The following is a 24047-nucleotide window of genomic DNA, read 5'->3' on the forward strand; positions in this document are numbered from 1 at the left end:
GCAAATAAATATAAACACCACTTATCAGACCATTGCTCTTGAAGCAATCAGTGTTTGGTCAATGTAGGGGAAACCGTTCATACCAGACAATTTTGACCCTGTCAGAGTGCCCCCTTGGGTGAGCTGGTTCCCCCACCCCCACATTAAAATGACCTTGTGTCTAATTTGCTTTCGTAGAGAAGCAAGTAAATACAAAACGGAGCGAATATTTTTATGTTGGGTGCGTTTTTTTCTAGGGAGGGGATTCTATTTATAAAACAAAATACTTTAATAAACGTTGGGAAAGATCGTTTGGATGTTCACCTTTCCTGTCTTCAATCCCTCCAGACATAAGCAATTTTTATGCGTCACATATTGAATCTTTAGTTTTATTTGCGCATCTTGCAATAAACAAACGAAACATTGCAGACTTTCTAAACTTTTATAGTTTTTTTTTCTGTAAGCAACAAGTATAATCACGCGAAATAATGTTTAACAAATACATAAATTTACCGACAATAACTTTTATTTTAAACATATTTTATTTGCTTGCCCCAAAGGAATTTTCTGATGTCTTTCATACCACAAAAATTCCTTCAGATAGAAATCTGAAATATTTTACAACCAAGTATTGATTTAAAACGATTTCAAAAGCTTTCTAATTTTTTAATTTTTTATTCAATTTTCACCCCAAACAAGACACATGGCTACTTTGAAGTAGAGGGCTACTATCGGGGACATAAGTTGCAACGGTATTATGAAGGGAGATGAGTGGCAAGATGTCTGTTCACATTACACTTGAACTTCTGCATGTCAGTACAGTTGGGAAAGCAGAATCCCGGAAACGAGTTCCAAAGTTTAGCAGATCTGAGGAAGAAACTATTGGAGTAGAAGGCTTTCTTACACTTAGGGATCTCTACTGTGAAGGGGTGGGATTTAGCGGTTGTCGGGTTTGTCGGGAGTGTTAACGTTGAGGGGGTACAAGTGCTTGTAGTTCGTCAGACCATTCGCCATAAAAGTACTTCTAGAACAAACAGAGGGATGCAACATTTCGTCGATGGGACAGAAGCTGAAGCCTAGATGACAGTTCAGAACCTATCAGGTTGACGACTCTCTTTTGAACCCTGTCAAGAAGTGAGAGACAAGTAGCAGATGCACCAGCCCAAATGTGATAATAGTACCCCATACATGGGCGAATGGTGGCTTTATACAGGGACAGGATAATTTCGGGCGTAAACATTTTTCTAGCACAGTAGGGACAGCTTACCATCTTCGCAGCAGCCTTGGCAATGCTCTCAATGTATTTATTTCAGTTCATGTTTTCTGTGAACGTTAGGCCGAGGAGTTTAAAGGAATACCTTGATTTCTACGATTCACAATCTAACGTCATGATTTACAGTATAGTCGGAAACTCTCAAACCGTTCCTTACCTCTAAATGATTTTCCATCTATCGCATACTCCATGCTATTAAATTATAATTTAATATTAAAAAAAGAATCATTACAAATATTTTTAGTTTTTAAAAATATTTAAAAATGAAGTAATTTACTTTTTTTTTTAATCAAAGCAGATAGCCTTTTTTTTGGTACGCCAAAGGTTTTATTTGTATTTCAACAATTACATGTATTATTTTGTCAATATTAAATTAAATATAAATTGCAAATTCGTAGATAATTACCACATGAAAAATAATTTAACAAGATGGACACACGTTTATTAATAAGGTTTGTAAACGAAAAGAATACATAATTTAACAAGAAAGACACACGTTTATTAATAACTTTTGTAAATGAAAAAAAAAAGAATGCATTAAAAATGAATATTTAATATATTTTATCAAATGCCTAAAAGGAAAATAATAATCGCAGAGAATGAAATTTTAAAATGATAAATTACTCGATAGACACCATTTCTGCGTTCGTTTATTAAAAAGTTGTGTTTAAAAATGGAATGCTCCACCGATTAAAACTGGACCTGACATAAAATAGGCACGGCCAAAAAAGTGAAAGAAAAGTTGTTTTTTAAAACGAATTCAAAATTATTATACTCCATTATTCTGAAGCAACTTTTTTTCCAGAAAGATAAAAGCCTGAATTTTATCATATTAAAAGCAAAAGATATAAAACTTTTCCAACTATCTTTAATAGAATTTTAAATTTAAAATCTTCCAAAACCACACCATTCACCGTAATTTTTGTGTCCATCGCTAAAAAGTTAAAATACCTTTTTAACAGATTTTTTTTTTAACCAAATATTTGTTTTCGTCTAAATATGATTTAGGATGATTTGCTATAAGAATATGCAAAGATATTATAACTATCTGAATTTCAAATAATTCCAACTTTTTATATCACTCTATATATTTGCGTAGCAAAATAAATCAAAAAAAATAAAAACAAAAACAGAAAACAAAATATGATGATATTTTAAAATTACGTATAGAGTCCTGGAGGGGACAAAATAAACTATACTCATTTATTTTTAACATTTGATTTGACGATTAAGTAAAGGGCTTAATTCTATTTTCATAAAATATATATATATATATATGTATATATATATATATATATATATGTGTGTGTGTGTGTGTGTGTGTGTGTGTGTGTGTGTGCGCGTGTGTGTGAAAAACAGCGAAACAGTACTGTATGTGGATCAGCATAATGCTCCCTATCTTGGGTTGAGCATATTGGGAAGTGATATACAATCTGCCATTAGCGTATTAAGTGACGCTCTTTGTGTAAACAAATGGAGCGGAGCATTTGGACGATGTCAAAACATCGTTTATTCATTGCCCTCTGAGTAGCAGCCGTATAGCGTAATAGTGAGAAGCCTTGACTGTTATTTGTGCGGTAGGGTTTCAATCCTAGCTTGAGGCAATTGCTTGTCTAGCCGCACTAATGAGCTGCGAAACAATGCTCTTTTTGGGTGACTATATATATATTTGTTGCCTACATAAACCCCGAAGTTAAGCAACGATGAAGATGGCCATTACCAGATGGGTGACCATATTGGTAATGTAAGGCATCGTATGTGTTGAAAATAACACCTGCATCGTATACCACCGTAAGGCCACCAGATATGAATAAACAAAAAGAATGCCGAATGAAATTATAGTATTTTTAGCAAAATGCGCATTAATTTATCGATTTTTTTTTTTGGTATAGATTCTTTGGAGTATTTCCTATTTTAATGGTATATAAATAATACTGGGCTCACTAAAAGCAACTTATTAATGTATTTTTCAAAGATTGAAAAGTAGTGTTTTTCGCGAAAGTAATACAATTTTTGTTGCTAATCCGAAAGATAATTATTATTAACATATTCAACAAATTTCACACTTCCAAACGCAAAAGATGAAAAATAAAACACATTCAAAATTCAGATGTTCATCCTTAAAATCTGATATGTGCGCTGTTGTTTTTTTGTTTGTTTGTTTTATCTACAATCCTCACCCTTCCCACAATACAATATATTTTGCCCAGTTTCGGCTAATTATTTTAAGCATATTTGCACCAAAAATAATGAACTGGGGTTGTAAGCGTATCTATATATATAAAAATGTAAATGTTGGTTCGTTCTAAAATAATAAAACCCTATTACTACGTTACCAATTTATTTGAAATTTTCAGACAACCCATCTTTAGAGTCGAGGTATGTTTTTATGTTATTGAAATAAATTTACCTCGCGAATTATTAAAATATTAAATAAAATAAATATATTTTTTAACCGTTACTGCGAATCTGTTCTGTTGTAAAACTGAACTTCCGGTTCGATTCATTTCACAGCCACGAATTGACGAAAGATTTCATTTTCTGTTAACTCGATAAGTAAAATAAACAAAAAAACAAACTTACTGATGCAGAGAGTGATCCGTGCTGAAATAATAATGTTATTATTTAAAAGCCATTCTTAACATGGGGAAGGGAGGGTGTTTTGTACCTATTCTGTACTTTAACCTTACAATTGAATAAAAACATATCATAAAACTTTAATTAAACGTGGAAAACGATTTTTAAAAAATAGCGCGGATCACTCTCTGCATTAGCACACACACACAAAAAAATAAAAATAAAAATAATAACCCCATATTTTAAAAATTTAAATTCATTTATGTACTTACCAATTTTTTAAATTTTATTTATGTTAAGGCTTTTCACTCATGAAACATTACGTTTTAATTGTTTAGTTTATTTTCACGGCATTGTTTACATAAAAAAGTTTGTTTTAACTTTTTCTAAACTGTTTCATTTTTACGACATGCCTCAACGTATTATAAACACCCTACGCCCATGTTAAAAAAACGCCCTTCCATAAACCTCGAAAGCCGTTCTTAACATGGGGAAGTTAGGGTGTTTATAATATGCTGGGGTGAGTCGTAAAATTAACGAAGTTGCTATCTATTATTTATTGCAAAAATTGCTTGAAATTTATTTATTTGACAAAAAAAATTACGGGTTTGTATTACTGTACACATAGATTCGAAAAAGTTGTCAAAAAACAAATATATAACAAATAAATGTTATCAAAGGCAAGATAAGTTACTTTTCTACCAAACTTGATATATGTATGTTTTTCAAGCTGAATAAACATGTTACATTGAATGAAAACACGAACAGTATTTTTTTTTTTTAATTACATTTTCACCCCAAACAAGGCACATTGCCACTTTAATGTAGGGGGCTACTATCAGGGGAAACATCTACTGGGGTACTATGTAGGGATTAGGGCAGCGAGATGTTGGTTCACGTTGCACTTGAACTTATGCATGTCAGTACAGTTGGGGAAGCAGTGACCTGGAATGGAATTCCAAAGTCTAGCAGTTCTGGGGAAGAAACTACTGGAGTAGAAAGATCTTTTACACCTGGGGATCTCTACAGTGTGGGGGCGGGATTTTGTAGCTTGTCGGGTCTGTCGAGGGTGTTCACGTCGTGGGGGCACAAGTGCTTGCAGTTCTTCAGAGCATTCACTATTATAATACTTGTAGAACAGGCAGAGGGATGCAACGTTTCGACGATGGGACAGAGGCTGAAGTTTTGATGCCAGTTTAGGGCCTATCAGATTTGCGACTCTCTTTTGAACCCTGTCAAGGAGCGAGAGACTAGTAGCCGATGCACCGGCCCAAATATGACAGCAATACTCCATACATGGGCGAATAGTGGCCTTATAGAGGTACAGGATACTTTCGGGTGTTAGAAGTTTTCTAGCACGGTAGAGAGAGCCCACCTTCCTCGCAGCGGCCCTGGCAATGCCCTCGATGTAATTGTTCCAGCTCATGTTTCCTGTGAACGTTAGGCCAAGGAGCTTGAAAGACGTACTCTCAGCTAAAGAGTTGTTGCCCATTGCTATAGGTGGTAGAGAAGGTTTCTTGTAATTATTGAATGAAACCAGTTTTGTCTTGGTGGCATTGAACGTTACCATCCATTTTTCTCCCCATTCCACTACTGATTGGAGGTCATCCTCTAGTGTTTCTGCCATTACTTTAGATATATGTTCATTTATTTTCCTATCGTGCCTGCTATAGAGTGTGGTGTCATCAGCATATATACCCATCTCAGAGGTAATGTTGTCGGGGAGGTCATTTATGAATATCAGGAACAGCAGAGGACCAAGGATAGATCCCTGGGGCACTTCCTCATTTATATTATATTGTTTAGACGTACGACCGTCGAGGACAACCTGGATTTTTCTCTTATCTAAGAAGGATTTAATTATGTTAAGTATTCTACCAGTGATACCGTAAGATCTAATCTTCCTGAGGAGACCCTCATGCCATACCCTGTCAAAAGCCTTAGATATATCTAGAGCTACCGCTCTGCCCTCTCCCGCTTTGTCCAGTGAATGGTATATGCGTTCAGAGATTACAGTGAGGATGTATGCCGTGGAACGGGCTTGTCTAAATCCATATTGATGGTCGGTCAGAAGTTTAGCATCTGTAAGGTGCTGGACTAGAGCATGGTTAATTAAGGTCTCAAATATTTTGGCAAAAAGTGGGAGGAGGCTAATAGGGCGATAATTTAATGGGTCAGTTCTTTCGCCAGAATTCTTGAATACTGGTACCACAGAAGCAGTTTGGTAGAAAAGTAACTTATCTTGCCTTTGATAACATTTATTTGTTATATATGTGTTGTTTTGACAACTTTTTCGAATCTATGTGTACAGTAATACAAACCCAAAATTACATTTTGGTACTCATTGGGCGTTGAGTTCCATGGCGACCAGTAGAAAAAATAATAGTCGCTCCCTTAGTCTCCCACCTCACCCCGCACGTAACATATTTTATTTACTGACGTGGCCGTAACTAAACGATTATTTGTCACGTTTACAAACATTTATTTATTTATTTATTTAGAAAAAAGTTTTACTTTTTATGAATATTAAAAGAAAAATGGGTACTCATGCACAGTGATCCATGCTGAAATAATAACGTTATTATTTAAAAAGCCATTCTTAACATGGGGAGGGGAGAGTGTTTTGTATCTATTCTGTACTTTAACCTTGCAATTGATTAAAAAACACGATTTAAAAAATAGCGCGGGTCACTCTCTGCATTAGCACCGAAAAATGTTACTAAACATTTATTAATAATTTCTCACTTTTACAAACATTTGATTTTGAATTTCTTTTTAAATGACGACTTTTATCGACTTTTTTTTAATATCCCTCCCCCCAATTATGTTTATTCCGAAATCCGTTGTTAACATGGAGAGGTTGGGGGTGTTTATTCTGAAAGCCGTTCTTAACATTTGTGGAGGTGGACCTAATATGAAAAAAAAACTTAAAAAAAAAAAAACTAAATCATTTACTGATAACTTTTCACTTTTACAAATATTTTTTAATTTACATGCGCGGATGAACAAATTGTTGAATAGTGCGAAAACAAAACATTTAGGTCCACCGCCACAATTTTCTTTTTTAAATGACGACTTTTATTGATAAATAAATTTACTTCTCCGCAACTTTTATTGATAAATAAATCTACTTCTCTGTCACGGGCACTGAACCCCTCCTTTTTTTAAATAGTATTTTCGGGTGGGTATGCTGACAACAAATATCAGTTAAATTTTTCAAATAGCCCCCCCCCTCCAAAAGTGGTGCTTATTCCGGAAGCTGTTCTTAAGATGAGGAGGTTGGGGGGGTGATTATAAGGTGGACCTAATCTAAAAAACAAGTTGTTTATGCGCACATAAGCAACTATGTTTTATTAACTTTTTTTTTTACTTTTTTATTTAAAAAATAGTAAATTTCAATGAATAGAATAATAAATCATTTATCATTAATATGTGTTTTTGGTTTTGTATTGAATGAAACTTTTTTTTTTCATTACAACAACAATGAACCAATTTAAATCTTCCGGTATGCGTTTAAGTGTTACGAAATTATCAATAAATCGTTTAGTTACTAAGCCAACGTCAGTAAATAAAAAAAATGTTACGTGCGCATGCATTAGCCTTGACTGGGGGGGGGCTAAGGGAGCGACCATTAAATAATTAGGCTGGTCGCCATGGAACTCAACGCCCAAGGAGTACCTAAAGTGGCACTTATGCACTTATATTCCCGTGCTATTTTTTAAAATAGTATTTTCCTGTTAAATTCAAATTTTACAATATGTTTTTCTTTTATTAATTTGTTAAGTGAAAGTACAGATAACCCGGTCGGTTTCTAATGTGAGGAAAATCACCTCCCCCCCAAAAAGGAGTACTCTGGATAATAACAAAACATTAAAATTGCCTCAGTCTTGAAAGATTTCTTCTCTACTGAACGAGGAAAAAAACGGTGAAGTGTAGTTCAACTTCTGTTTCTCTCCCCCTCTCTCAATATCTCTCTCTATCCATCTCTCCCTTTCCCTCTCTTAATTTATCTTTCTCTCTATATCACCCTCTCCATCTCTCTTTGAGCCCCATTTCTCTCTCTAACTCCCTCTATCTCTCTCCTTTCCTCTGTTTCATCCCTCTCTGTTTCTAACTCTCCCCCTCTCTCTGTTTATCTATCAATCCCTTTATATCTCTATCTCCTTCTCTTTCTCTATTTTCCTCTCACTGTCTCTTTTCTATCTATATATCTTCCTCCCTATCTGTCCATCTCTAATCCCTCATCCTATTTTAGTCTCCTAAATTAATTACAGTGAATAAGGCATTGTCAAAACATGGATAAATCCTATTTTAGTCACCTAATTTACTGACTGTGAGAATAGAAGTTATTTGGAAATTACTGCTACCTTTAACAGCACCAGAAGTAACTGATAAAACCTTTCTAATTAAATTGATTTTGGCAGCCATTTGGTAACAAAATGACATAGCCTTAGCCCTTGCTGCATGAGGAATACCTGCGAACTTTTCTGCCAAGTAGAAAAATTATTTATTCTACTTTAAAACATTCCATTTTTCAAAAATCTCATGTTCGACATCTCCAAACATCCAATATGGGGAAAAATATTGCAAAAATGCAAACTTATTGTTTAGGATGAATGCACAATGGTGCGCAAAAAATCACTTGAGGCTCTTGGTCGATCCTTGCAAGATTTGCGTGGCAATTTCAGACCATTTGGGAATGCAGTAATATTGCTTGCAGGAGATTTCAGACAAATGTTACCTGTTATTCTTCAATCAACACCAGCAGATGAAATAAATGCTTGCCTCAAATACTCTACTTTTTTGTTCCATGTGAAGACATTAAACTTAACTCAAAATATGCATGTACAGTTGCAGACTGTTCGATGCGCACAAAAACTTTTGCATCACTTGTGGGAAATTGGGTACGAAAAAGTGCCAGCTGGTCAGAGTTAAGGGCAAAATTCTTTGACTTTTAACTTCTGTAATTTCTGTAATTTTATTTCATCAAAAGAATAGTTAGTTTAAAAGGTTTTTGCAGATATTCAAATTATAAGAATTCCATTTGACTGAGTGAATGAGCTATTCTTGCAGGTCAATACAAAGATGCCCATGAACTTAACGCTATAATTAAATGTAAAATTCCAAGTGAGGTAGTCAAATACAAATCCATCGACACTGTTGTGAAAGCAGATAAAGTGGTTAATTATCCAACAGTTATATTTGCCAGGGATGCCACCGCATGTATTGCAACTGAAATTTGGTGTACTAATTATCATGTTGTGAAATATAAACCAATCCAAGCTTTGCAATGGCACATAGCTTGCAGTAAAAAAAAATTAAAAAACAACATCATAGAAACAACAATCTTAACAGGACCTTTCGCAGATGAATATATCTTCATTTTATGCCTCCTATGATTCCACCGGATACATCATTACACTTTAGCAAATTGCACTTTCCAATTTTATTGTCATTTGCAATAACCATCAACAAAGCACAGGGAACAATCTTTACAATTGTGGGCCTTACAGTTACACACTGACTGTTTTTTCACATGGATAATTTATGTTACATATTCAGGAGTCACCAAACCGGAAAATCTCTATATCAGCTAAGAAAATGGAACAACAAAAACTGTGTACCCATGCAAAATGGAAATTTAAACCTATAAGAAACATGCTTTTTCTCATTTTGGAACATTTTCCATTGCGCCAATTTGAGCCACAGCAACGCGTGGCAGGGTACAGCTAGTATATATATATATATATATATATATATATATATATATATATATATATATTGATTATGAAAAAATACACCCTTATAAAGTTAATTCTACACTTAATAATTTCATATTGATCTAAAAATTACTTTAAAATATTATTTTTAAACAGAGACCCGCTCCAAAAATATTAGTTTCTCCTTTCGTTTCGGCCGTGCCTTACATAAACATATACTCCCCACACTTTTCTTTAAATTTTACTTTATATTAAAAACCAACAAATAAAGCCAACAACTTAATTTGCGTAGGTTTGTTTTCAAATGACATGTGCGTTGGCAGTCAACCGGTATCAATTGGCATGTGTCCCAATTGAGTCTCACGGCTTCCAGGGTCCTCATTTCATACTTTATCCTTTATTTTAGAGCTGTTTATAGCAAACGTAGATTTTCTAGTAACACCATAGCGTTTACATTTGCTGATTGATTGATCTAATATTACAAATGTTATAATTTGTGTAGTAGTTATTTAGCACACAACAACGTTAGCAGTTTGGCAACGTGATCTCGTATTACAAATAGTATTATCTTTAAATTTTATTCAAAATAAGTGTCTTCTAAAATGTGTGACAATATTTTTACTTTAAATTTCCCGCTCAAAACTGGAGCCTACCACACGTGGAACAAACGGAATAAGTACTACATTTCGCTTCTCTTCTACTTCGAGGCATTAACTCTCCTCCTGAACACCAAAATGAAGAAAAAAAAACTACGTACCAGACGAAGCTATTTATAGCGAAATATATCGGACTTACAACAATAATAAAAGTAAATAAAATGATTTTATCATTATTTTTGACACTACCCTATATGTGCTTCAGAGTTGCACTTGCCTACACTACCGCGTTCATATTTGCACTCAATGCAACTTTATAATTGTTTTGCACACAAACAACCGAAACTAAACATATACGTATCAAGACATTTCTTTCAAGCAACTCCTCAGACGATAACTAAATCACTTCCGCGGATAAAACCAGGAGCCCACTAAATAGCATTTTCATGCATTTCCCACGGAAACACACACACACGCACACACACACACAAAACACACATACACACACACACACACACACACACACACACACACACACATATATATATATATATCTGTAGAAATATATTATCTCATAATATATACCAATCCTTATTTAAGAAGCTCAATGTAATTACAGAGCAATATAGTGAAGAAATGCCGAAAATCTATATTCCAAAATTCATGATGTTGATCATCTTATAATTTATTCCTTTAATTCAGTTGACATTTACAGTTAATTATTATATCAATCAGTGAATCTATTATCAAAAGAAATAATAACAAAAGGAAATAAAGTGCGATTAGACATGATTAAAATCTGAAAATTGGAAGAGAAGCTGCAAATACCTTTTAATATGTTTCCATTACGCCATTTTGTTTCTATTTCAACATATTGAATTTTGGAGTAGAGTTTTTGTCATTTATTCATTATATATATATATATATATATATATATATATATATATATATATATATATATATATATATATATATATATATATATATATACCAAGTTATAGGTATTCAAGAGAGAAAACTCATGAGTTTAACGAGGTTATTAAGAGTGCTTAATAAAAGAAGACCAAGATATATTTTTATTGATATAGACAAATTTATAAGTTCGCGACACGACATGCTAATTTTTTGGACAGATGGTTGGTTAAAATCACAAGTCCTCGTCAGGCGACTTTAACATTGTCTTCCAAAACAAAAACAAAAAAAAACAGTTCTCAAATCTCAGATATCTCACCGTTTGAGCTAGCGGCAGATTCATGAGAAAGATTTAAAGCGATGAATGAATTTGCGCATGTGAAAAAGTAATAGAAATATATGTCAAGTTGAAAGGAATATTTTGCATTTCAACTTGCCGACATATTTTTGTACACGTTATTCATCCATCTAAACAATTATTTTACACGTTATAAATTATCATTTGTGTATTATTAATGTTTTTCTTGTTAATTTCAGTGTTATAGGACCAGTAGTTTAAGTGTTTATTGGTTAAATATTTTCACGCGGACACACACATCACTGGTTAATAACAAATTGGTTATCTACATTTTTTTCAACTGGTTTAGGAGGATTCTGCCGCACTAAATACAGACGTTGTATTGGTTTTTCTCAATCAGGTTTGAAACTATAGCTTTTTTTTACGTTTTAGTTCACATGTTGGTTGGTTGTTTTTGTTTTACGGCATATCAACCCTTTTTAGGTTATTTAATGCCGAATCCAGTTATTTTGAAGAAATAAAATTAATAGAATATATATATATATATATATATTTTTTTTTTTTCAAGTCGGTTTCTATTTAACCCATAGTTGGGACCCTAACAGATATTATCACTCTGGGTCAAAGTAAACCTGGGAGCAATGGCAATTAAACGGTGGATCCACACTCCTCAAAGCCCGCACGCTGGGGCCTCACTAGCGGATATACTTTAAGGTCATATCCAGGACCTAGTTCACATGTATGCATGTGTGGAGCATTTTTTTTTTAGAAGTTAAATTCCATTTCGAATAACTCTTTTGATTGAAAAATGATTATTTTAATGGCAAGCAGTTTTCTGGTCTGATACAGCTGGGTTATTATGTCGAAAAGAGATCAGTTTGAAGTCATAAAATCTCGGAATCTTCGAAAAGTTTGTGCTCAGCATATACATAGAACGGCCGGCCTGTGCGGGAGGAAATGGTGTCTTGTAAAGAAAGGAAGATCAACTACGATCTTCTGGTGGACAGAAATAGAATACTCTTAAAGCACATAAAAGTTTTGGGAGAGGATGGTGCCTGCTTCACTTACTGTTAGGTTTTTCCAAGACCATGGAGAAGTTCGAAGCTGGCATCTTTCAGGATCCGCACATCCAGCAGCTCATCACAGATACAAACTTCAAAAACGCAATTAATAAAGTGATACTGAAAGCATGAAAATCCTTTCTTCTGGTAGTGAAGAATTTTCCTGACGAGATTAACGTCAGAAACTACGCAGATCTTCTCAACAACATTCTGACTACTTTTCAGAAACCTGAGCTACAACATCAGCGTCAAGATGCACTACCAATTTTTCTTTTTTACATATGGACCAGTTTTCTGAGAACCTTGGTTGAAAGAGTGACAATTATTCAGGACGTGAAAGAAATGAAGACCGGGTTTCAGGGTCGCTGAAACAGAACCGTTATGGATGACTACTATTGGAATATGAAAAGAGAGTCTCTACCGCTGAGCATTCCAAGAGTTCGAAGAAATGGAGGTTACAATTCTGAAACTTGGATAATGATGAAGCAACATGCAATCTACGTGTACTTACCATTATCAATACCTACCATCCAGTTGACAGTAATCGATGTTTCTATTAAGTAATCAATATGTTGTTCGCAAAACATTATTTTTTCTCTTAAAAACATATTTGGGATGATATGCTGACAAAAATCAGCTGATCGTTCCACAAAAAATATAATCGATTGTATTAAAAGAACTAGTTTCTTTTTCAAACCAACTTAGCATAAAAAGCGGACCTGATGGAGAGAAATGGGTGCGATTTCCTGACTTAGCAGTGAAGAAATACGCTAAATCAGTTGTAGAAATCTAGAAAACATGCAACAATTTTCAGATTGGTTGGTTGTTTTTGTTTTACGGCATATCAACACTTTTCAGGTTATTTAATGCTAGAATCCAGTGATTTGAAGAAAACTTTTTTGATAGAATATATATATATATATATATATATATATATATATATATATATATATGTATATATATATATATATATATTATTTTTCAAGTCGGTTTCTATTTAACCTATTGTTGGGACCCTAACAGGTACTACCACTTCGAGTCCGAGTGGACATGGGAGCAATGCCAATTAAGAGGTGGCGCCACACTCCCGAAAGCTTACAAGATGGGGCCTCAACATCGGATATAGTTTAAGGTCATATCCAGGATCACACTTTTTATGATAGTTGACAATAGGAAACTTGTGTACAAAAATACAAATAACATAGAAAACGCAATAGAATTACAATCTCTACCGACCCGCGTACTTATAACGCGTGGAAACTTTTGTAAGGAAAATAGAATTAAGACAATGGGTTTTCCTTCGTAACTCTCTTTTTTCTTCTTTTTGTCCTCGGATATTATGAGCAATGACAAAGGGAGAACAATTGCTTCTTTTTAGATTGGAATTTATTCATCTCACAATTAAAATTTGCCGGTTTTTCTCTTGGAGAAGTATGTCTTGTAAAGCGTCTAACATAAAGTGGCTGTATACCTTACCTGGGTCGATTTACATAAAAAAGATTTTAATTAAAAAAAAAATACTTCAGTGTACGACACACGGAAACTAAGATAGCGACGGAGATTGGAACTTAGCTTTGCTTGATTTCGTGTTTAATTATTTTGCCCTAGTATTAACCCTATGCTAGAATGGCTGTCCCTTTTTCTTTTTTTTTCACAGGCATCGCCACATTATCAAGGCCAAGAGGCCACTCAAGGATAAGGGTTAAAAGTGTACAGTAGAAATTGGACAATATAGTAATCATTAGTAATGAAAATTCTGTAAATTTGATAACTTATATGGAACGGCTCATCAAAAACTTGTTTACGTTAGACTTGAAGACAACCATATTGTAGACAGCCGGAAAGCAGGAAAACGGAAGACAATTCCACAGGCGTGCAGTTCTAAGAAAGAAGCTTTGATCATGGAATCTACGTTTAGGTTTAGGCACAGATAAAGAGTGGGCGGAATTATTGACAGTGTTTTCAGCTAGACGAGTGTTTCTTGTGAAAGTTTTGCGAGGGGGGGGGACCATAGACTGAAGCTAAGTCGAACACTTTCCATGAAAATAACGATACATCTAAACTCTAAACTGTCTCAACTGTCCCTCTAAACTCACTTAAAACCACACACAAGCGCATTATTTAATTATTTGCGCACTGTAATCCTCATATTTATAGCTGTTGTGCATGACGTTTTGCCCAACTATTTCTCTGGCCTTCTTCGGATGGTTCACCATGAAGGGGTAGAAATGCAGCGTCTCTTAACTGCCATAGTTGTCTTCTCACCAACTAATCCTCTGAACGGCTTTGGCTTAGATTGAAACCACTATCTTTAGACAATGCTTACCTGGAACCGTAGAAATTCAACGCGTCTATCCACTGCGCCACGGCCCCCGACGGTTAACTACCTGACGAAGGCTAAAAGAATAGTTGGCGGAAACGTCGTGAAACAACAAAAACTATGAAAATGAGGATAATAGTCGGCAAATAAATAAATAAATAAATACACAGATTACAAAGGATTCCACTAATAAAATAACAACCGCATTAGTTTCACGAAACGAAGCGATAATGTCGGCCGCTCCGTTATTTTACCCAAGTCGATAAGATCGCAGGAACATTGAAATGAATATTTAAAATATCTTTTTCACAGTTTCATGTATTAAAATTATACGAATTCGACAAAGGTATTTAATTTTAATAGACTTGCTATAAATTATTTGCTTTTTATATATTTTTTGATTACGAGTTCTCAACTCCTTACTATTCCGTATCTAACCCAAATATAAATGGCTTTGGTCATGCTCCCCATTTTCAAGTGGACACTGCTCGTCAGATATTCTCTCGTAATAGCACCTAATAAAGATAATCGAAATTCCAAAGTCTAAATTGCTTACAAGTCCTGTTGACACTTGAAGTGCTAGCTAAGAGCCGACACTTATGCATAAAACTGTAGACAGTAGCTTTTATTCTCTGCAATATTCACTCGTTTTAAAGCCGTTTTTTGTTATTACCTTGAAAATGACGATGCTCTATAAAAGAGCCAATACGAGCCCTTAGAAAAAAATGACTTACAAAAACGAGTTGTGACTGACATTAAGAGGTTTATAACGAGCTGTATTAACAGGTCTTATAAACGTTGAACCGCCGTCATATTAAAAATATCAAGTGGTTATCATTTGTTCAAGTAAAAATACAGAAGGTGAGAACTTAAGCCAATTTAAAGTTTGTACGCCTGTGTAATATAGCTCTCTGGTTGCCGAGTCAATATTAAGAGAAGGAGGTCAAAGTACTAGAAATCGTAATTGCTTGTTACGTAACATATCAGGGATTCGTTAGTTGGTTCGTTGGCATTGAGGTTTTACAGAATAAAATGAGAATAGAAAACATGATTCGGTATTTATTTGCTCCTCCATCGATCAAATTAAGCACAAGGCCGATTTTTAATGTGAGGAGTGAAGGGGAAATGGGGACCAACTCCCCGGGGAGTAGGGGAGCTGGATAGTGACAATTGGTATGAAGGGTTGCCCCTACATTGACCAAGGTCTTATATGTGGGGGCAACCCCACATATGGTCTTTGCTTGCAGTATCTGCCGGAATAGATACTACACTTTGAGGTATTTATTTGCTCCCCCACTGAGCAAATTAGGCACAAGGCCGATTTTTAAAGTGAGGAGTGAAAGGGAAATGGGGACCAACTCCCCGGGGAGTAGGGGAGCTGGATAGTGACAATTGGTATGAAGTGTTGCCCCTACATTGACCAAGGTCTTATATGTGGGGTCGCCCCCACATATGGTCTTTGCTTGCAGCATCTGCAGGAAAAGATACTACACTTTGATATTGGCCAAAAGGCCAAGAAAATTGTCACCTTAGAAAAAATTACATGATTCAATTTCTATTTGATCAGAACCAGTTTTATTTTTATTATGCATATCATCTACTAGTTGGCCAGTGGAGTACAACTCCCACGAGTGTTAGGAGCCTTCTATCACGTTAAAAGTGACAAATGTACAACGAGAGAGATTAAAGATGCGCCTCTGCACAACTAATGCTCTCTAGCGACTTTGTGCCCTTCTCTCATTGCTCACCTCCTCTCCTGACCTGAATCCGCCGAATTACTTCGTTTGGTCATACGTCAAAAACATCACCAACATGACCCCTCCACAACACCAAAGCCAGCCTGATGGACACCATCCGCTGCGTATTCGCCGAGCTCCCGCTGGCGGTTGTGGAAAACGCATATCCCAGTTCCGGACCCGTATCGAGACAGTGATTGAGGCTTAAAGCGACTATATTGAATAAATGTGAACTCTCCTACATAATCAAGTTCTAAAATAAAGTTGTAATGTTATTTTCTTTAGAGCGACACATTTATCGTTCAACCCTGCACACTTGTCAACCGTCGTTTTGTTATTTTACTAGTTTAATTCCTGACATGTACTATTACTCTTGCTCAATACTCCTTATATCTTCTAGATCAGTGCCCTCTAATTGATACGGCTTGTACATGTAGGAGAAAAAAGAAGTTTTATTTTTAACTCTTTTTTCTCTAGATAAAAACGAGTATTTTGTTTACTAAGGTCAGTAATCTTTAAATAATCTGTTATTCTTTAGAAGCAACTTCCTATATTAATTCACAGATATTATGGTTTTAAAACCTTTTTAAGAAACTGAATCGGGGCCTTTTTAGCAATTCATAAAAAGCGGTCAAATTCCCGTTGTTGAATACTCTTATGACTGTTGATTGTGATAACCCGTCGACAGAACTTTATACGTACTATTTTGTTTTCATATTAATTTATTTATTGCGGATTATTATTCTCATCTTTCTTAGTTGTTGTTTCACGACGTTTCGGACATCTATTCCTCTGGTGTTCGTCAGGTGGTAACCGCGACGGGATAGGAACTCCGAATCTCCGAACTGCATTCTCAGCAATTACTTCCGTCCACGTTTTTGGCCAAGTAAGCCTCTCGCATCCGCGATGGAGAGGAATAACTGGTGAGATGGCAACAACTGCGGTTGTTTTGACGTGTCAACTACGGATGGCAGTTGTTGCTGAGAATACAGTTGTTACGTTGTCGTATCATAAAATGAGCGTTTGTTGTATTGTCTATTTATAAAGGATTGCGTGTTTGATTATCTTATCAGAGTTAATGTCGTTGTGTGTGTGATCGTCTAGTGGTCTTTCTATTACATATGTTCATATGCTGTTAAGTGTGATTATGTGTGTGGCATGTCATGTATCTTTAACATACCTTCTGCCATTTCGTTGGTCCATCGTAAAATTCTCGTCTGGGAGGGAGACTTGATACGATACCTGTTTTTGGAGACGAAGATTTATCTCACTCCAAGACAAGAAATTGGTTCTATAGTTTTTTTATTCACCTTCCAGATCGATGACAGAAGATTGGAAAGTGAATATGGCCTGAGTTGTTTCTTCTCCTAGGTCTTATTTCTACTACGTCAGCGTTGTTCCCTCCCTCAGCGAAGGGGAGGAGACAACGGCGAAGCCGTCCGCTCTCGTTCAAGTCCCAACCAAATCTCCTCGATTCAGCTAACCTGATCACATGACTCACACGCAATCAAATCAGCTGATCTTGACTTCCGGTCAACGTATCTACACTATAACCCACACATCTCCCTCTTTCTCTCTTTCTCTCTCTCTCTCTCTCTATCCATTCTCTAACACAGTTAGGAGATACGGAGTTCCTATCCCATCGTGGTTACCACCTGACTAAGGCCCGAGAAATTATTAGCCGAAACGTCGTGAAACAACAACTAATAAAGATGAGAATAATAGTCCGCAATAAATAAATTAATATAAATAATACCCATCTCAATAATGAATTCCAATTAAAAATAATATATATATTTTGTTTTCCTTTAAATGATAATTAGAGGACTGGGTTCGAATATCCCAACCAGCAATAATTATCGCTTATTAAATTGCACATTGCATAAGTATGAAACGTCAGTGTGTGTAGATAGGAAAATACTTTATATTTATTAAAAAATATTACATATATTTTGCAGAGATTTAATATGATAAAATTAAAACAACCGAAATAAAGCATTTATGAAATTTAATCTTAAATTGATGACAAATCACGATCCTCTGTATTCCATGTGAAATACTTAAGAGCCAAAATACTAGATTGTAATTACAAGTTACGTAGTTCTCATGAATTACTTGGTTGATAATTGTGTTTTACAACATCGTAATATCATCTTACGGACGTTTATTCCCAACTCATACATATGTGATGAAGGTACTAAATAGATAACACTCGAAATCTCGCAACGCAAAACGACACATAAGTTATGAAAAAAGCATTAGTATGAAATTTTCTATCGAATCTGTTTTGACGTAATAAATCGATTCATACGAATTATAATCCATAATTTTTGTATAAAATCCAAAACATTATTTAATTTAATATAACACAATATCTATTAATTATTCATACATCTTTTATTTAAATCAATATTCTCATTTTAATTTAATACGAGCAACGTAAATAACTTAAATATAACTTCAATATGCGAGTACTTATTTTCATTTAAGTTATATATTTAAGTTATATTTAAAGTTGTATGTAAGCTCCATAGTTAAGCATATTTTTCAAATAAGCATACTAATAAATGCGCCGCCTAGCGTCGAATGTAAGCAAAAGGGGTAGACAGTTTCTATGTCGGAAACGACTCCAGGAAATTAAGCCGAGTTGCTCAATAATTACACACACTAAATTTGTCAATTTAATTCTTTTTTTATTTCAGTTATTAAGAGGAGGGCCAATTGTCAAACTTTCCCTTAAATACGTCAATTGAACTTATATTAAGTAGGATGCTTAATATTGTTATTTTTTTAATGGAGATCAGACAGTGTGGATGCGCCATCGGCAGCTTCCCTAACTCTAACGTCTCCTAATTTGTCTCTAAGTCCTCGTTTAGAACAAGTGATTTTTCTGGCAAAGGGGGAAGAAAAAGTTGTATTCTAAGTCAGTAGGTTGAGAAGGAAATTTTCTTGTTTTATTTCTATCCTTTTAGATAAAGGTGTTGGAGGTAAACGTTTACCTATGCTGACGTTATCCTCCTGATATTCAGGGACCCGAACCTTGGGCTAACCACTAAGAAAGCCTCTCTATTAGCAGGTGCCAAGTACTATGGTTGATGTATTGCCATTTTGCTAAATAGATTCTAGACCTTGCAGTAGCTTCTGGTAGGGCTTCTCGATCCTATATTAGTGGGTAATTGCTATGGCTTTACCTTATCATGGTCTACAAAAAATATTTCTTCACTTCTTTTTCTGCCTTATTTTCCCTTTCTACACTGCTCTAACCAAGTTTTTCGACCTATTCTACGAATCCTAAAACTCCAACATTAAAATTCTTCAGAAGGAATACACGATTACACCCAGAACTCCAACTTCTAACGTAAACCTTCCACTACAATGTTTCCTTCCCTAACATAAGGCGTCTACCTTCCAACTTTTCACAGTTTCAAATCCAAATTACAGCGAGGTAGGCGAATGAATCTGGCAATACATAGATAATCTAAGTGAATGCTGCCTCGAGACTCAGCACATCCATCACATGACTAAGTTAGAAAAACAAATCCAAAACTGTATTATTTGTTTTCATCGAAAGATTATGAGAGTTATTTGTGTAACATTTCGATCCATGTAGCCTTCGAACTTCGTTAGGCATGTTGGTCGCAATCTTGGAAAAGACATCGGCAAACTTACTGACTCCATAGCTGGTTTCGTATTCTTGGAGCTGTTTTTTGTTTGCCGTGGTTTCGCATGTGTGATAAAATTTGGTTAACAAAGAAAAGTAACTCTAATAATGCTTGATAGGGGATGAATTTTTGTTTTTCTTTATAATTAGAGGTTCCCATATACTGCTGATCTCTATGCTCCGTCTCCTTCGTAATATTTCTTTTCTTAGCATATGTGCCGCTTCGTTAAGTGGTCTAACTCTCCAGTTTGCATTCTTGTCAATTGATACGGGTTGTATACGTAAGAGAAAAAACATGCCTGACAAAGGCCGAAAGCTACATCAATCGAAACATTGCACAAATAGCACTCAAGAAGGAAACAATAATCCGATCAAAACAAATAATATAAATAATCAATCTGTTTATAAAAATTTCAGAGCGGTAAGTAAAAAACTACTTCAAATTGATAATCTTTCTCTAAATACATAAAACATTTGAAAGCTATCAAATCTACATTGTGTTTCCATGCGTGAGAACATTGAACAGAAAGTCAACCACAACGAAGGGGTCACGGCATGGAAAAGCAACGATCAGTGAATGAAAACTGGCAACCGCGCACGTATGTATATAAGGTACTTTATTTGATTTGATGTTTAGTTGTTACATGTGTCTACGATTTTTTTCTCAATTCATCTGTTTCCACTATTTTATTAATACCTGATTAGTATGTCCGAAGATAGGTAAATAATCTCTCACTGATTATTTATTTTATCCGGCAAAAGAAAATATCAATAATTATTCTTTTAATTTGTTTCAGAAAGCTGGAGCTGATTTCTCCTACTCTAATGATGGAAGTAGTCTGAAAGCTGCAAAAGGAAGTTCGAACGGTACAGCAAACGGTGCAGTAAATGGTGCAGGAAACGGCACAGCTAAATCAGCTGTCTCTCCTGATGAGGCCGAGAGTAGACCCCCAGATGGAGGCTGGGGATGGGTAGTGATGATCGCAAGTCTTATACTTATATTTCTCACAGATGGAGTGGCTTTTTCCGTCGGCACTCTCTACCCCAGCATTAGAGACGATTTTAATGCTGACAGTGCCAAGGCCTCTCTGGTTAGCTCATTGATCAACGCATTTAGTCTGCTTTTAGGTAACAGGACCCCAAATATTTTTTAATCATTTTCATTTCTTGTAGACAGATACAACATACCCTCTCTCCCATTTACAGTATTTTATAGAGAGGGGAGGGTAAATGAAATGTTGTTTATCACCCTGCATGCCGTATTTTCATATTCATCATATTTTTATTTTTGTATTTTAAATTTTACTTGGTTCAGAAAAATAACTTTTTTCTGAAGATTTTACTATTTTTAGGATGAAAGCATACACTTCTAAGTAGTCAATCATGAATGCGATCGCTAGTGATCGCAGATTACAGTAAATATGTAAGCATTCTCGAAGTAATACTAAATTAGAATATATAATATTCTTAACGTATCTTATAAAGTTCATAAATTTTAGTCGATTAAACAGATAGAAAAGAACTTCCTATATGCACGCGATAAAGCACTACATTTTAACAATATGAAAAACTGAGAAAAAGTTTTTTTTAAATAGCGGAACATGTGGTAATTCCACAGCGGACTCTTTCATTTGTAATATGTTGATTTTAGCATTTTCTGAATGTTCAGTGTAAGTGAAGACGCCATAATATTATTGTACTTTTTGGTACCACTTTGATGCATATTTCGTATATATTACTACAGAGTCAATATATATATATATATATATATATATATATATATATATATATATATATATATACCCGTTCACATACACTTTTTCATGATAAAGTTAGAACCCAGAATAAGATGGAATCGAGCAATTGTATCGACAACGAAAAGGCCAGACTCAAAGTGGGTTTCTATGTACTGCATCTCATCAGTGACGTGCTCCGACATAGGCGCGAACCTAGGTCGTTGCACGCACGAAGTGTGCAATACTGATGACCTAACCGTATGGGTCATAGCGCAATCTATTGGCTACGCCTCGATTTTAATTTTTGTATTTTTATCTAGTTCTATATTCTACTGTGTGACAAGTCACGAGTCCTATACGACTAAGATAGTTACTGCTGGTATACAGGCGGTAGACATCACATCTACAAACAGTAACTGAAATCAGCCGACTCCCCAGACACGATTTCGCAACAACCTATTTGTTGATGGACATCACATGTCTACGAACGATGAATCGCTTTTTCTATATATTTTAGAGGAGATTATATATATATATATATATATATATATATATATATATATATATATATATATATATATATACCTGTTCACATAAACTTTTTCATGATAAAGATAGAACCCAGAATTAGAAACCCACTTTGGGTCTGGCGTTGTCTCTTGGCGATATAATTGCTCGATTCCATCTAATTTTGCGTTCTAGCTTTATCATGAAAAAGTGTATGTGAACGGGTATTTATATCTGTCTATCTATAATTGCCTCTTAATGTCTAATATATATATATATATATATATATATATATATATATATATATATATATATATATATAAGTAACGTGTCTGTGTATCTGTGTGTCTGTCTGTTTGTGTGTCTGTACATTTTCCTTCGAAATAACTCTGTCAATTTTTAGTCTACAGACTCGAAATTTGATATACAGAGTACTGAGATTTGGGAAACTCTATATGATCGGTTTTCGGCCAGAAATTTCGCTGTTAAGGGGTTAAAGTTCAACGATTTGACCTTTGAGAACTCTACTAAACTCCTCCGACAATTTTGGGTCTAAACACTTGCAATTTTTGATATAGGTTCCTTGGACATGGATCTAACTTAACTCGATTTGAGCCCAAAACAATAAATTTTAAGGGGTCATAATAGGGGTCAAAGTTAAAAAATTGTTTTTTTTTTTTTTTGCTCAACATACACCTCCAAACACCCGGGCAACGCCGGGCACCCATTCTAGTCTATATATCTATAAAAGTGAACGTTTCTGTGCATCTCTGTGTCCGGCCTTCTGTCTGTCTGTGTGTCTGTGCACATTTCCCTACGCAATAACTCTGTCAATTTTTAGTCTACAAACTCGAAATTTGATATACAGAGTACTGAGACTTAGGAAAATCGAGGGGATTTGGTTTCAGCCAGGAATTAGGCTGTTAAAGGGTCAATGTTCAACGATTTGACCTTTGAGAACTCTACCAAACTCCTCCGACAATTTCGGGTCTAAACCGTTAAAACTTTAGATATAGGTTTCTTGAACATGGATCTAACTTAATAACTTGATTTTAGTCCAAAACAATAGAGTTAAAGGGGTCATAATAGGGGTCAAAGTTAAAAAAATTGACCGTTTTTTATTTTTTATTTGTTTTTTTTTTGTTTATATATATAATAGTATTTATACGGCATAATCACATAAACAAAGGGTTCTCTTCAGATCTGAAGGTAAGGGAGCTTGAGCCTGGCTAGTATCAGGTGGGTGACTATTCTGAATTTCAGGAGCTGTATGCGTTTTTCACCGATATTGTTTCCATTCGTGTTGAACCTCTGCATTCTACTGATATTTAAGAACCTCGAATCAGGAGAGATGTGGTTAGTGATTGTGCAACTCTTGCTACAAAGATTCTCCGTACAGGTTCTCTTACAGAAGATATTTATAGTCTGTCAAGACTGAAAGAAAACTACAATTTGATATATATATATATATGTGTATGTATGTATATATATATATCATATATATATGTGTATGTATGTATATATATATATCATATATATATATGTATGTATATATATATATCATATATATATCTATGTATGTATATATATATATCATATATATATGTATATATATATACACACACACACATACACACACACACACACATATATATATATATTAATTATAGG

At 34.8% G+C, this 24047-nt stretch overlaps 1 protein-coding gene across 1 annotated transcript in view; it reads left to right on the forward strand.

The window, feature by feature from the left end:
• Positions 1 to 24047, forward strand: part of LOC145292807 (monocarboxylate transporter 12-B-like) — a 62306-nt gene that overhangs the window by 11182 nt on the left and 27077 nt on the right. Inside the window, exon 2 of the mRNA XM_080138846.1 lies at positions 20931 to 21261. Coding sequence (XP_079994972.1) covers positions 20931 to 21261 — 331 coding nt within the window. The remainder of the gene's footprint in view (positions 1 to 20930; positions 21262 to 24047) is intronic.

The sequence above is a fragment of the Euprymna scolopes genome, chromosome 14 (assembly GCF_053919585.1).
Source record: "Euprymna scolopes isolate OS-2025 chromosome 14, ASM5391958v1, whole genome shotgun sequence".
NCBI lineage: Eukaryota > Metazoa > Mollusca > Cephalopoda > Sepiida > Sepiolidae > Euprymna > Euprymna scolopes.